The sequence below is a fragment of the Cyprinodon tularosa genome, unplaced genomic scaffold (genome assembly GCF_016077235.1).
Source record: "Cyprinodon tularosa strain WSP-4 unplaced genomic scaffold, ASM1607723v1 ctg519, whole genome shotgun sequence".
Lineage (NCBI taxonomy): Eukaryota > Metazoa > Chordata > Actinopteri > Cyprinodontiformes > Cyprinodontidae > Cyprinodon > Cyprinodon tularosa.
Window position 1 is genome coordinate 61,055 of NW_024039251.1, and position 16,309 is coordinate 77,363.

Consider the following 16,309-nt stretch of genomic DNA (forward strand, 5'->3'; position numbering starts at 1 on the left):
TTAACTGATTAATTTAGGTGTGCTTGACCTCAGTAACCATGAACACACCTGGATTAATCAGTTCATCCAGTAATGAAAGACGGGGAACAAAAGAGCTGCTTTAAGTTCAGAAAGTAGTGAAGTTGTGCATAGAGCCCATTGATCATTAGTTTAGCATTTGCTGCCCATTCCACCCCACAAGCTGCTTTTTTTCTCCCTTTGAGGTTTTTACAAACCCTCTTTTTATAGGAGGGGTTTGCCAAAATAGAAAAAAACAAGCCAAAGGCCTGACTTTTAAAATTTTTTAATCAGTGAAGCAAAGATGGCCATTTACCTGTCCCGTGGAGACAGACTGCAGGGGGGACCCCACCTTGATGCCGTGGCTTTGTGGCTCACTTCCAAAGAGTCACACAGAACATGGAGGATTTTATTTAGTTGTGGGGTTTTAACAACATTTTATGTACTGTGTCAGATGAAGGACAACTGCAGTTTAAAAAGCTCCTCATTTCATGATTTTTAGCTGACACTTGTTTTTAACTTAATAGTGATTTTTAACTAACGCTTGTTTTACATCCATCATTGTTTATATGTTTTTAATTGTGTAAATAAAGTGTTGTTAAAAGACAAAAAGTGCCTTTGTCATTTTATATCACACACCTTTTTTTGTCATCATTGTGAAGAATATGGAAAACTATACTTTCGATACTTTTATGAAATATTAGCTGAAGTTAAGTTGTTGATTTTACGCCTGAATTTTGATCAGTTTATTCTATTCTGTAAACATATATTTTTTGATCTAGAATAGAATTCAACTTTATTGTCATTACATTGTCACAAGTACAAAGCAACTCTCTGCATTTAACCCATCCGCTTGGGAAGTGGTGGGCTGCCATTGTGGGGCGCCCGGGGAGCGTGTGGGGTTAAGGGGCTAGCCCAGGGACCCAGGGTGACAGTCCGTAGGAGTGGGGCTTGAACTCAGAACCTTTGGATTACAAGCCTAACCACTAGGCCGCCACTCCCTAATATAAACTATTCCATTACTGTTCTGATTCCACCTCCATCCCAGTAACTTCTTGTTTCTAGCCCTTAGCTTGTCCTCAACCATGGAGTGAAGTTTCTTCCAATAGAATAGAATAGAATAGAATAGAATAGAATAGAATAGAATAGAATAGAATAGAATAGAATAGAATAGAATAGAAATGTATTGCTGCAAGCAAAGAACTTGTTTCATAATTGGAAATTTTATTTTGCAAATTTTTCTTTTTCAGACGGAATTTTACAAACTGCATTCTTTTACCAATCACAGTCTCTTCACTTCTAAGAGCGGACTTTCTTTTGGAGCGAGGAGCAAAGATGCATTTCTATCGGTCTGAATTAGGGCTGCAACTAACGATTACTTTGCAAATCGATAAATCTGTAGATTATTTTTTCAATTAATTGATTAATAATCGGATAGGAAAAGGTTCCTTAAAGAAGACTTTTTAACTGAATTAAAACAGTTGAAACTAAAACATGAAAAATGTTTAATCGCAGTGATTAAACATTTTTTTATAAGTGTGTTTCTTGGTCACCTAAAGGCATGTTTTACAGTCTCTAAACTCCAGTTAACGATTAATCAATTACTAAATTAGTTGACGATTATTTCCATAATCGATTAATTACAATTAATCCAACTAATTGTTTCATTAGCAGCATTTTTACTTGGCTTAAAGCAAACAAACGCAATTTGAAAAAAAGGAAATTTGAAAAAGTTACATAAAAAATATTAATTTGTTGAAAAGATTGCAAAAGTTTGAAAATTGTGTTTGAATGAAATATAACAAAAAAAAAAAAATTTATGATAAAATCTAATGCAACAAGACAGTAAAGTTACTTTCAAAATCTTTTGTTGATAATAAATACTTTCCTGGATTGCATTTTTCTATTTACAAAATGTGTTTTTTATGGTTTGCAATAATAATGCAACAAAATTCCATCCACATCCTTCAAGTATTTCCCTGTTTAACCTAATCCACACCAACCAGTTTCCCTTGCACTGCTAAAGAAGAGCATCCACACAGTATGATCCTGCCACTATAATGTCTCACATTAGGCATGGTGTGTTCAGTCAGAATTACAATGTATTTTTTTTCTTAACACAACCATAATTAGATCTATTGTTTCATAACCATAACTGACTACAACAAAAATCAGATAATTTTATCTGAAAGACATAAAAGTGTTCCACAGAGTGAGAACTAACCCCAAACAGGCTGCAATAGCTCAATGTTACCCCATTCTGGTTCTCAGAACACCTTGACCCACATGTTATGTTTAAACCTACATGCGTCAGGGGAATCAAAACATACAGGGTTGTGGGTTTCTCAAACCAAAAAGAGGAAACAAAGTAATAAAGATTTTATGTTGTGGAGCTCAAGCACTGGGATGCCTCTGTTGATTAAATTTTTATAGTCAATTTCCCCCCTTTATGTATATTAGATGTTTTAAAATTATGCATGAGCAAAATTAAAGTACAACTGTGTGGACCTTTATTTCAATCACTAAACTTCATGGGAAAATACCGAGCAATACATTAAACACAGTAGGACAGAGGGCATCCTTTGTCATGGTCAGATAAATTGGGAGACAAGCCAAACAGACAGAGAAGCATGTTGGTTGCATCTTTGTGGAAGTCCCCATCTATGTGGCGGCACCCAAAGGATAATAATAATAATAAATATTATTTTTGTTGTTTTTATCTTATTAGATATTATTTTAATTATTATTATTTAATGTCTTAATGTATTACAATAATAATATACACAGACATAAAATATCCGGCATGCTCATACAGCTTATACCCTTAAATTAAAGTTAAAGATGAACCAAAGCATAGCATAAATTAAGTGGCACTTTCAATGGGAGATAATTGTAGATGAGATGATGCTTTGCTGTCTTTCTTACTCCAAGCCACTTAGCCTGAAAGCAGTAGGGACTCAAGAAAATAAGAAGGAGCTGAGCCTCAGGGGTTCTGTGGGTCACCTCATCTTTTAGACAGCTGATGTCTGGCTGCAGGACACACAGAGTGTGGGTGGGCAGACTAGGCTTCTTGAGATTATTAACACTGAGGTCCCACAGCAGTCAGTGAAATAGATAAATCTAGAAGATCATAAGCACAATGTTCATTTTCAGCTCTTTTAATGCCCTAATTCTAGCAATGAACCTAAACCTAACCATTATTAGCGCATGGCTAACCCTAACTAACTAGCTAACTAACTAACTACCAGTTTTACTTTGTGAGGCAGATACCCTGCATACTTGGCTAGGCTAAAAACTTTCCTTTAGGCTTATAGTTAGAAGGGCTGAGAATATCCTGGGTTATCTCTATAGTTATGTTGCTATAGGCTTAGGCTGCTGGAGAACATAGAGACCACTTTTCATCATTCTGCTTCGTTCTGTCTCTATTCTCCCATCCTGCAGTGTTTGTTAACTTTTTCTTGTCAAAGTAGCTCCATCAGACCTAGTTATGTTTGGCTGTGATACCATCCTGGAGGGAGGGTTGCTGTCATCAACATATTCCATTATATATGATAAAGTTGGGCCTGATTTATAGTGTTTAGTCCTGTTTATTTCTTTAGCCTTTACTGTGATTTACTATATGTGCTCTTTTTTGTCCCCTGAGAGGAAAAATGGGTAAAACCTTGACTGAATAAATGCTTCTTTCCTAGACAGACCCCCTTATGAAGCTAAATTACAGTTACCTTTTGAACATAAAAATTATTGATGTATTAGTGCGGCAGGCTGCTCAGTGGTACAGTGGATAGCACTGCTGCCTTGCAGCAAGAAAGTTCTGGGTTCCATTCTCAGCCCAGGTCTTTCTGCATGGAGTTTGGATGTTCTCCCTGTGTATGCATGGGTTCTCTCAGGCTACTCTGGCTTCCTCCCACAGTCCAAAAGCATGACTGTTAGGTTAATTGGCTTCTCTAAATTCTTCCTAGGTGTGAGTGTGAATGGTTGTTTGTCCTGTTTGCCTCTATGTTGCCTTGCGATGGATTGGCGATCTGTTCAGGGTGTACCCCGACTCTTGCCCATTGACAGCTGGAGATAGGCACCAGCACCCCTCGCAACCCCACCTGGGATAAAGAGTGCCAGAAAATGTATGGATGGATGTAGTAGTACATCTATGTTCCTTTTGTGTGTCTGTCACTTTCTCCTTCAACCCACTCACTCTGAGCTTGGTTCTCCTGGAGTTGGACTCCACTGTCACTGCATGCACGCTTGGTGTAAGGGATTGCTGTAGAGCTAACAACACAATGCAGAGTAATGTCTACTGCCACTACATGCTCTTTAAGGAGGAGTGAGTCCTGCAAAGTCAATGGTTGGATTCAATCAGCTGGTTTTCCTTACAAAGAAAAAGTTTTACCAAAGTGACTGGATGATCTGATTGAATTATCTTGGTAAAGTGCTTTGAGATGACATGGTGTGAATTGATGCTATAAAAATAAACTAAATTGATAGTGGAACTAAATCAACCTGAGCCTAAACTCAATGCACAACCTACTTCAAACCTAAACGTTTGCAAAAAAAGAAGCGAGAACAATCAAAATGTCCTCACTTTGGTAAAACGGTCCTCAATTTGATGCCAGAACAGATGCACACACAAACTGCAGCAAGAAAGATTCAGCTAAGGGGAAGCAGCTAATTGCATGCGAGTCAGCATTGCTGGATTTCTGTCCACACTCACTGTAGCAACTCCAGAGAGATGACAGCAAGTTGGCAAGCCCTGCATGCTGGAGGCTCCTCTTATTCTCTCCTCCATCCCTCCAGCCTCTCAGGATTCCCTTGGTTAGATTACCCACTTCAATGTTTAGACTTTGTCGGGGTTTTTTTGCTGCAGCAGCAGCAGCACCACGCAAACTTCTATGGGTTTGTGAAGACAGATTTGTCACTCTTTGCGTGGGCCACATAAGGCTGGATGATGGGGGCGTGGGTGTTTGTTTCTGACACAGCTGGAAACGCTACCAACGATCCTATGACAACTTAATCCGCTGCGGTGGTACCTATTGCAGGGCTGAGCATATGAAAGCTCCTTCAAGACATGTTATGCTTGTGTGATTCATAGGTTAAGAAAGTGGGGATTTACTGTTTGATGACTCATGATGAGTCACAAATTATGAACAGATAGACAACATTAAGCTACTGTAGTGATTGTTAATTAAAAGATTAAAAAAAGACCATTCTTTAAAGCCACAAACAGACCATGACCTAAATTAGAAAAAGCGTATGGAAAACATACCTCACGCAGATATGCTTGCTTCCAAAAAAATTGTCTTCATTCAGCCTGTTATGTGAGACAGACCCTCAGTCCTTAATAGAACTGAAAATTAGACTAAACCTGACCACCTTTTTTACCTGATAGAAGCAGAAATGGGGTGCAAAACATGCAGCTGTTTGGGGGTAAGGAGAGAGTAGTAGAGAGCAGGCAAAAGGACTGGATGAATCACACACGTACACTGCAGCGGCTGAGGCTATAGCTGTGTCTTAGAGTACATGAGTCATGATTATCGTGCAGCTGCATGAGGCACAACTTTCCTTCCTTGAGGAGTACAGCCTTGGAAGGACCACATCAGGAATAAATGCTAACTAGATAGTGGCAGGAATTTCTTCTACTTCAGTCAGGCACAGATTTGGTGGTAACTCCAGTCTTATATCTCGACATATATTAGAAATAAGTACATTAATGTCTAAAATGTAAACCCACATGTCAGGGTAGGTAAATCTGAATGCTGAGGTGTGAAACTGTTCCAGATAGATCTCCCTTGAAATGAGGAAAGATACACCCTGCTGAGTGTGATTATAACATACTGGAGATTATAACTTTTCTGATACATTTTAAAGTACTAAAGTGGGAAGTTTCTTGTATAAGACTGATGAAAACTCTATCACCGCTTATTCTTTACAATCATTTGAACCAAGATACTTAAATTCAGGGAATAATCTTTAGTGTTTGGAAAACAAACAGGATTATTTATAACCCATTTTGACACTCTACAGCTAAAAATAATCTCATTATACTTTCGCTACCTGTCTTCTTTGATACAAGCTGTTTTATTCTCTATATTGCCTAAGAAATGCTGTTAAAGTAGAAACAATGTTAATATTAATTTAGTATATAAGACACTAAGTTAGAATCACTCTAAAAAGAACTTCTATACCCCTATTTAAAATGCCAAAAAGGTTTATTCATAGCAAGACGAGCTTTGATGTTTCACACTGTCTGGAAACACTTTTCTTGCCAGAAAAAGTATTTCCACATCTTGGAGCTTTTCACAATGTTTCACACTACAAATGAACCTGGTGTAATTTCTTCATTTTAAAGTTGAAGCAAGATTATGCTTTGTTTTTTTGTTTTTGTTTTGTTTTTTCAAATAAAAAGTCAGGAAAATGTGGTTTGTATTTGTAGGCATGGTGTTTCTAGAATGGATATATCAGGGGCAGGAGTATTGCAGTTTATTTAATTGGAATATAGTTTGTCTTTCATTGTTAAACTGTCAAAGAATGTTGGGATGTGAGTCGCAAAAAGTATTTTAATTCAAAGGGGGGCCCACCAAGAAAAGTCTGTGAAGCACTGATTTAATGTTTGAGACATAGAGCCAAATAGCCACTTTCAGCTTTGGAGCTGCAGGTTGCAGACCCCTGGTCTAATGGGTGAAAACTGGGATCCTATTGCACTACAGACAAAAAGTGCATTCCTTTAACCTTTAAATCATTGTTGAAATGGATCCATAAAGGTTAAAAAACAAAATTGGTCTGGTTTCTATCCAAGTGCATATCATGGTAAGAATTGATTTATTATTGAATCTTTAGTAAAGGTGCTACAACAGGTCTAGAGCTGTACATGTCTTACAAATTTCCTTATCTAATGAGTTATTGCAAAAGATAAAATTCTCTGTAAAATGGTGTTGTAAATATCCTTAGTCTGACTATGCTTTGATCCATGGCTTTGTATCTGTAGCTTAGCTGTGGTTTGGGTCAATGGTCTAGAAAGTGAACTTCCAGCATACAGCCAGTCTAATGTAGCTGTAGCACACAAGGTTTTGGCTGTTGGACCAAACATTTTGTTAGGTTCTTATCTAACTATAATACCTCTGCCCACAGGTTTCAACATAAGACTGTTTATGACTTCTTTATTACCTCTCTTTTCATAGAGACCAAATAACCGATTCCATGGGTTTTGCTGTTCTTGTCAAAATTGTGCTTTAACGAGAGGGCAGGATCTTTCTATAGTTTGCAAATGTGACATCAGTTTTACAAGATTAAGTACTGCTCACTATCATTGTTTCAGAACCTAAACCTTCCATCCAGTTTCATATAGTGTATTCCTAAACCTTCATATGTACACTTCATGTTATAACTTACATAAAATTACACTCTGGGTGACAATTTAACCATCTGCATTTGATAAATTAGCTTAGCCTCTGACAAATCACTGCAACAATTCTGCCTCTTTGGCTTACATTTGTCCACCACACTCCAAATGGTAAAGCTAGAAATCCTGCATCTGCTTTCAAAAACAGTACAACTGCATGCATTGGCTTTAGGGCTGTTAGCACATAAGCGTGTGCATTCTGTCATCAGACAAGCACAAATGCAAGAAAATCAACAGGATGGACACATTTAAGGCCTCCCTCCTTCAGATCTCCCCATTCCAGTCTGGATTACTTACATTTTGAAGGAAAATTAGATAAACACATAGTTCTACAACCAGCTTGACACAAAAGAGTGAATTATCCCCTCCCATTAAATTGATTTACTGCCAGCAAAACAAGCGATGATGGCCGAAACTCTCCGCTCCACCTTAAAAAGTAAAAGCTCACAGCGGACAGCTCCGCGGTGCTGAAACAGCTCCGAGCGACATCTGTACAGAGGCGGGAGGAGGAAGAGAGGGGGGGCAGCGGGCTATCTGCCGATACTTTAACGTTGGAAACCTCACACAGCACCACAGAGGACACCTCAAATGTTCTTTCCAGTGTCACATTGTGTAATCTCGGTGACGTTAGTGGGGAAAGGTTAGGCAAGTTGGCGTGCTTTTTACGTGAAAATGGCGGCCATGGCTGCTCACCCAGCCCACTGTAGTACAGGCTATACAGTCACAACAAAGTGCGGGGAAACTGCTGTCAGTGCCGCATTGTAAAACGAAACCATACCATAAAGATGAGACCCTTTTAGGTTTATATTTGAAAGATTGTGAGGGAAAGTTTTTTTTTTTTTTTTTTTTCTAGAGCTCTAGCATCAAGGCTGTGAGTTAGATGTCAGTGGAAAACATGACCCTCCACTTTCCCGCTGAGGGACAGGGGCAGACCTGATTACTGTAGCTTTACTCCCACCCCCTCCAAAAAAAGCCGCATTCTTTCCTTATATCTGCCCCTTCTTACTTTAACATAGTCTGCTCCTTAGCCTCCTCCTTCTTCTGTCGTTCCATGACACCGAGGATGATCTTCCTCTCCTCCTCGGTTAGGTGGCTGAGGTCCGGCATCTCCGGCATGGCGCCGGCCGCTGAGGGAGCAGCAGCGGCGGCAGCAGGGCCAGGGCCGCCCCGGGGCCCGTGTGGAGCAGACATCTTTTAAAAACGGTGGCTAAAAAATATAAAATAAAACAACTGTATAGATAAATAAACAACATTATGCCTATTGGTGTGGTAAATGTTCTAATCTGGTGGTCGGGTTTGGAGAGGGTACGCGCGGCATGACGTCTGACTAATCATCCACCTTTAAGGCTCATGATAATATAAGCATTAAAATGTCTATTTCTGGTTTTAACCAGCAGCTACAACTACAGTGTAAGATAGTAACATTCAAGCTGGTGCAGACTACTCCTTAACATTTCTATAAGGAAACACTGGATTAAGATTAGAAATAATCCCAGGTTTTAGGTTATAACCCGAGAAAGAGTTCAAAATGCAGAGTGTAAAAGAATAACTCTTGCCTTTTATTTAGCAGACATGGTCAATCCTGTCTAACCCATCGCTGCCATCCTTTAGAAGGCTTTCACACGCATGTTGCAATAGGAGATGTCCAGCGCGTCCTTGTTGGCTTTCCCTTTGGAGCCCCGAACCCCCCTCTGTCACTCTGTTTTGCTCGCTTTCCTCCAGTTTGGTAATTCTTGGAGATTTCTTAAATGCACAAACATGGATGCAATGACAGAGAGGAGGAGGGGGAGTGTGGAGGAGAGAGAGAGGACAGAAAAAAACCCAGCGAGAAAAGAGGCGGAGCGATGAGAAACGTAGAAACAAGAGAGGATGCGCTGGATGTTCATTGACAGCAGGCGGACAGTGGCTGCTAAAACACGGAATGGAGGAGCAGCTATGGAGAGTTAATGCATTTTTCATAAGCAGATGATGAGCACTGACAGAGGGACAGATGCGGACTGTGACCAGTGAGGGCGGTTGTAGCTGCAGGTGCTGCAGCGGTTCCGGTGTAGGTACCAGATTGACTCGGGATGCCAGATTGACTCGGGGGCCTGCCCCTTTTGAGATGCGTCAGAGCATCCGCCATCTTAAATGTGGCAAATCTGCAGTTTCTCAGTCACTTAAACAGTATCAGAGGGACTTTAATCTCTGAATATACTTTGTATTCGTAGTATTTTTGGTTTTGTAATATTACAAGTTTATTTTTTGTATCCCTTTAGCTTCATTCTCCTGAATTTATTCTCGTTACAAATGCAGACCGCGGGCTCAATGTAGTTTGTTTGAGTGGCATTGCCATAATGTCACGTCATCGGGAGGCGCAAGGCCCATGGCGAATTCGGTGACGTCATCAGAAGGCGCAGGGACCAAGGAGAATGTCTTCGTAAAATTGTCCGTTTACAAACAGCAATCCCGCTTTCGAATAAAACCTACACCCCGCTATAATTACTTTAGTAAGCTGTCCAGACCAATCAAAATGTTTTGCGCAATTGTGCAAACGTTAAAACAATTATGTATTGTGACGTCATCAAAAGGCGCAGGCCCCCGAGTCAATCTGGCAGCCCGAGTCAATCTGGTACCTACACCGGTCACTGCTTTTATAAGCGCTCCACGGTACCAGCGGGCTTTGCTGTCAGGTGATGGGATAGTTTCTGTGACGTTACATGAATGGAAACTACGCTCAATCGCACAAGGAACGACAGCTGCATTTTGTTTTATTTGTTTTTTCTTGTTTTCATTATGAAAACAAGTTGGTGCTGACTCACTCCGTGTTGGATTCATACTTTGAAGCACTGCAACATTCTTCTCGCCAAAACAAATTAAATGACTCCCTACAGTAGTTCATTCATGAGACTGATTTACCAAAACCAATTACAGTAGAAACTGGTTTGGAGTCCATCAGAAAGTTAATGAATTACAAAGTAACCAGTCTTATTAGGAACCGATGCAGGGGCGGATTTGCCACAAGGCAAGTTGCTTAGGGGCCCAAGTTTCTAGGGGCCCCATAAAACTCTGTTTACATGTATGATTAATACAACTATTACTTATTTTTGCACATTAATTGCAAACATAAAAAAACAAAAAAAATTTTATTGATAAAAATCCTTTCGCTAAAATGCCATCAGAACACTTATAAAGTGAGGCAATCCCTCACACTAAGCATGTTTTTAGCGACAGTGGAAAGGAAAAATTCCCTTCTAACAAGAAGAACCAGAGTCAGTTTGAGCGGGATTCTGTCCCTGAACCCCATCGAGGCTGACAGGGGTTCAAGGAAAGGCAGGGCACCCCCCACCCCCCTTCAGTGTCCACCACATTGGACAACATATTCTCATTATCAGTGCGTATGAAATCGTACGAAAAGTTATGCACACTATTTCGTACGTTTTGGACGTTTTTCCTCAAAAAACCACATCAGTGCGCATGCGCTGGCAGAAAGAAAAAAAAAGCAGATCCGCGGACGGACGTAAAACTGGGAAAAACAGTGCAATCATCACTTATTCATGTCTCTAACTACGTTGCTTGCTGTTTTATATCTTAGGGTTAGGGTCAGGGTTAGGGCTAATGGTAATTTATATTCTATATTCGTGAATGGTGCGTCAGATGGGCATGCGCATACGACGAAAAGAACGTCCAAAACGTACAAAATTACGGTGCATAACTTTTCGTACGATTTCATACGCAATCATAATGAGAATAGGTTGCATTGGATCAGTCCATTTGCTGCACACGTTGAGAAAGGTCCAAACAGACAGCAACAATGACCGGGTTATTTACTTTTGCCGTTGCCTTTTTGGAAATACAGGAAGAAGCAATCAGCTAAGTAAGCTTAGTGGTTGGAAAAATCTTTCATTCCTTTTGAGACAGCGTGAAAAGTCAGCAGAGTACAAAGCATAGAGAGAAAAACAATAGGAAAAGGGACAAACTGTAGAACAAATAATTTATGTCTATTAAATGTTTTATGTGTTGTCTTCTTCGTTCAGAGGGCCCCCTGACTGTCTTTGCCTAGGGCCCCAAATTTCCTAAATTCGCCCCTGCACCAAGGCACAAGTTTCTCACCTAAACCCTCAATTTCAAAAAGCTGTGTCATATTACATTCCTTTGTATGTGTGTTTATAAGTTAAAAATAGTGGGGGGTTTAGTTTTTATGTATATAGTGGGAAGAAAAAAAAACAAATTTAATTCAGTGGTTCCAATTCACAACACATGTCATGTAAATAAACTTTACAGAGACAGTTCAAGCAGATCATACTGGCACATTAATTCATAATTTTCTATCTAAATAAAACCAGTTAATTGCATCGCCTCATTGACTGGAACGCAATCCCTCACACTGAGCATGCTTGTAGCGACAGTGGAGAGTAAAAACTCCCTTTTAACAAGAAGAAACCTCCAGCAGAACCAGGCTCACTGTGAGCGCCCATCTGCTGAGGCCGACTGGAGTTCAAGGAGAGACAGGGCAAGCTTATTTAAACATCACACTTTAGTGGCAAGACAATTCAGAGTGTTATACATGAGAAAAAAAGAAGTACAGAAAAGTACATTGCAGTATAGAGGTATCACAGATCATTAAAAAGACTAAGTTAATCGTTTGGGATCAGCTGCAGCTGTGTGGTTTTTAGGCAGAACTATTAAGAGTAATCAGTGATCAATGCTACTTTAATCCTGGAGATGTTTTTTAGGTGATAAAAGGCCGACTTTGTTCCTGTCTTTATGAGCCTCTAAAGTAGGGGTGTGGAAAAATATGCTGGAGGGGGGGGCAAAAAAAACAGATTCCTGGAAGACCCTGGAAGAGGGTTTGATCACGCTCTTCATTCATAGCTGTTGGGATCCAGAGGCTTGTCCACCAGAGGGCACCGAGGATCCCTTCCTGAGGGCTTGTGTTCACCTACACACCTGTTTCCTGTTTCCTCGTCAGAGGACCTACTTAAGGAGGAGGAGACTGACACTTCCCTGCCAGAGTGTTTGCCAGTAATGGTTAGCAGAATCTGAGCCAGCCTGCCTGATCTAGACCCTGTTTTGTGAAACCTGTATGACCCTGTTTCTCCCTGTCCCTCAGATCCTGACTCGCCTGAAAACTATGGAGAGAGAAACCTCGGCTTGGAATCTGCCTGCCTGCACTCAGCCTCAGTCTCTGCCTCAGCCCTCTGCCTGCCGATAAGCCTCTGGACTCACAAGGTCCCCCCCCCCCACCTGCAGATCTGAATCCCTTCTCTCAGCCAGAAACCTGCCTGCCTGCACTCAGTCTCTGCCTTAGCCCTCAGCCCTCTGCATGCTGATAAGCCTCTGGACTCACAGGGTTCCCACCCCCTGCAGATCTGAATCCCTTCTGAGCAGTAATGATCCTCCTGTGACCGGACCGCAGAACCCAGAACCCGTGTTTTTTTTTTCACTTTGTACATTTTGTAATAAATCACTTAACTTTCCCCCTGTTTCTGAGTTGTTTCTGCATGTGGGTTTGGCACCTTAAACCCATCATGACAATAGCTATGGAAGAGGATTAGGTTCACTGAAGAAATAAAAAAAAATTAACTGATTTTTAAATATTATTTCAGTTTAATATGGGAAAAAAGTCAGAATTCTGAGATTAAAGTCAGAATGAAGAAAGAGAGAAGATTGATGGATGGATGTTCTTAAAGATGCATTTTTCTTTTTTTTTTGCCGGTATTTCACAATGTGAGGCAGCTTTGATTAAAAAAACATAAAAAGCAATACAGGCATCAGCTTACATTTTTTCTAACACATTCTTTTAAAAAGTTTCTTATTTTGATTGATGGAATTTTAACTGAAGGTTTTTTTTTTACACATTCAGTCACAGTGATGAAATCACCTAATTCCAGATAACTGATCATATTATGCCAGAGCAATAAAAAGTAAAAAAAAAAAAAAAAAAGTGTGTCAAGGCTTTAGTCATTTCTTATCTTTAAAATCAGAATAAACAAGGTGAACTATCTACAGAGAAACTTTAAAAACATCCAAACATTTGTTCTGGTGTGATTTCTGTTCTACAACCTTCACTCTAGCTACAGAGTTGTAACATTGATAGCATCTAAAGGATAATATTTTGAAATTGTACTGATAAAAATGTCTTTTAGGTATATTTAAACAGAGTACACAGTTTTCTAGAATTTTATTACAATAATGCAAATTGATTCATTTAAGAGATCAAAGAAAAGGGCGTGCTTCGATGGCGCGCATTATCCATGTATGGAGACCCGGGTTTGGATACGACCTGTAGTCTTCTGCTGCATGTTTCCTCCCCTCTCTCATAGCCCCTTTCCTGTCAGCTTCCTGTCCAAAAAAACAAGCAACTAGGGCTGCATAAACCCAAAAACAATTTAAAAGGAAGTAGCAGATTGTCTTTAGATTTTTTTTTTTTTTGCACCAACAAGTGTTGGTCATAAAGTTAGAATATCACAAAAAGTCGATTTATTTCAACAATTCAAATTCAAAAGTGAAAATTTTATATTATATTCATTTATAAAAAATAAAAAAAAAGACGTATATACTTTACATGTTTATGTCTTGTTAGTTTGCTGGTTATAACTGACAACCAATGAAAACCCCAAATTTCAGTATGTCAGAAAAATAAAATGTTGTCAAGTTGTTGAATATTGAAGATGACTCACTCTAATCAGCTGATTCACTCCAAACACCAAGGCCTTTAAATGGTCTATTGAGGGCAAGACACAAACAATAGTCTCTAAAGAGGATGGCTGTTCAGAGCTCTGTGTCCAAGCACAGTAATAGAGAGGGAAGGAAATGATGTGGTAGAAAAAGTGTAAAAGTAATGTGGATAACCAAACAGTGGGGAGGATTGGGAAACAACACCCATTCAAAATGTGGGGGAGGTTCGCAAAGAGTAGACTGCAGCTGAGGTCAGTGCTTCAAGAACAACCAGCCACAGACTGCATGACTGGATGTTCTCTGAAATCAAATTTTGAATTTCCTTTTGGAAATCAAGGTCCCCGAATCTGGAGGAGAGGACAGACAAAGAACCCACAATGCTTGAGATCCAGTGTGAAGTTTTCAGTCAGTGATGTTTGAGATGCCGTGTCATCTGCACTGGTTTAGATCACTGCATGCTTCCTGCTGCTCACCAATTTTATTGAGATGCAGATTTCATTTTCCAACATTACTTGGCACACAGTACTCAAGCTACCAGTACCTGGTTTAAGAACCATGGCATCAGTGTTCTTAATTAACCAGCAAACTAACACATAGGCTCTGTCCCAAACACTATATGAACTTTATAGTTGCCGCTCTATATAGTGATCGCCGCCCCCCGATGTGCAATCTTTGTCATTTGTCACTGCTGTCACAAGCCCCATGATGCTTTGCAGGGAGAGCTCTTGAAAAGCAATCTGGGACACATCTGCTCGTCTAGTGACCATGAATGATCACTACTTTTCAAGGAGCATTGTGGGAAATTTGAATCCACTACTTTTTTATCCATTAGATGTTCGAATGCTCATCTAAAATGGCATAACCACTATATAGTTCCCTAAATAGTGATTAGGGCGGACATTCGGACACAGCGGAAATGTTGTGATGAGGAACCTGTAATACACCACAGCAGGCTCTGCAGAAGGGCTGAATGGCTGATCGACTCCATGCCACGCCGCATTGCTGCAGTAATCCAGACTAAAGGAACTCTGAGGACTCAGTGCTGTACATGCTCATACTTTTAATTGGGCCAATTTTTTTCAATTCCTAAGTAGGCCTAGTATTCTAATTTTCCAAGATGCTGAAAATAGGGTGTTCTTAGTGGTCGATTGTCTCCAAAAAATATCTTCAAAATTAAAACACTTGAAATAGATCAGTGCGTAATGAATGAGTGTAATATACAAGTTTCACTTTCAGAACGAGATTACTGAAATAATCTTTTTCACAATATACTAATTAAGTAACCAGCACCTATAGCTATAAAATGCAACACTGCACAATATTCAAAGGTGGAAAAACTCAAACTTTACTTGACAATATGATGCTTTTGTGTTGATCAGATCCTTTTCTGATGTTCAATTTAGGATCAAAGCAGAATAAACCTTTTACTATTCACTGCCTTATTTTAATGTCATAATGAGGCTTAAATGACAGATTTTGGGACCTTTATTTTGAAAGCAACTAGAGCTGAGATTAATCAGTTTGATCAACTAATCAAAGTTTTTGTTTATGAAGATTGACATTTTGGAAAAATTTTGATTTTTTTCCAACAATCCACTCCTTAGGCTTCGATATCTTAATGGCAGAAGTTTATCACTTTTTGTTCATAGATGGGTACTCCAGGCTTAAAAACTAAACCACCGCGGGATACTAGAAGCTGCTAAGTTATATTTTCACTGTTTGTTTTGAAAGATTATTTTTCTTTACAGAATTTTAACAGCTTAAATTTCATTTCTCCTTAAGTAAAGTCACCTCCCTCAGTGTCATGGTTCTTCCCATTTGGGACTCTTTCATTTGTTTTCTGTTATTAGCTATTCGGTTTTGTTCTTTGGTTTATTTTCCATTATATTCAAGCAGTCTTTAGTTACTCTCTGTTGCCCCTTGTGCTTGTTTCCTTTACCCTTGCTTCCTTCTAGTTAGTTCCACTCATGCCTGCTCTGTATTCAGCTCATTAGCCCACCCTTCGTTCTGTTCCCTTTAAATACTTCACCTCTGCAGTTACTCATCTCTGGCTGTCCACGTTAATTTTGCCCCTTAAATTTCTTGGTTCTTGGTATTTGTTTTTCGGATTTTGCCTCAGTTTACTGATTAAATCTTCAAGACTCACCTTTGCCTCCTGATGTCTGCATTTGGGTCCTCAGGTAACCTCACAACCCATTGTCGACACCGAATGGTTGAAATAACAGCCATTTCTTAAAGCACTACAGTCATGGCCAAAAGTAT

The 16,309-nt window shown here is 39.6% G+C and overlaps 1 protein-coding gene across 1 annotated transcript in view; it reads right to left on the minus strand.

The window, feature by feature from the left end:
* The window catches only part of LOC119795635 (regulating synaptic membrane exocytosis protein 2-like), a gene marked incomplete at its 3' end in the record, with an annotated part of 64,521 nt that extends 55,200 nt beyond the window's left edge, over positions 1-9,321 (minus strand). Inside the window, exons 1-2 of the mRNA XM_038303712.1 lie at positions 8,944-9,321; positions 8,394-8,594 (exon numbers count right to left, since the gene is read on the minus strand). Coding sequence (XP_038159640.1) covers positions 8,394-8,578 — 185 coding nt within the window. The remainder of the gene's footprint in view (positions 1-8,393; positions 8,595-8,943) is intronic.
* Positions 9,322-16,309: the final 6,988 nt, after the last annotated feature.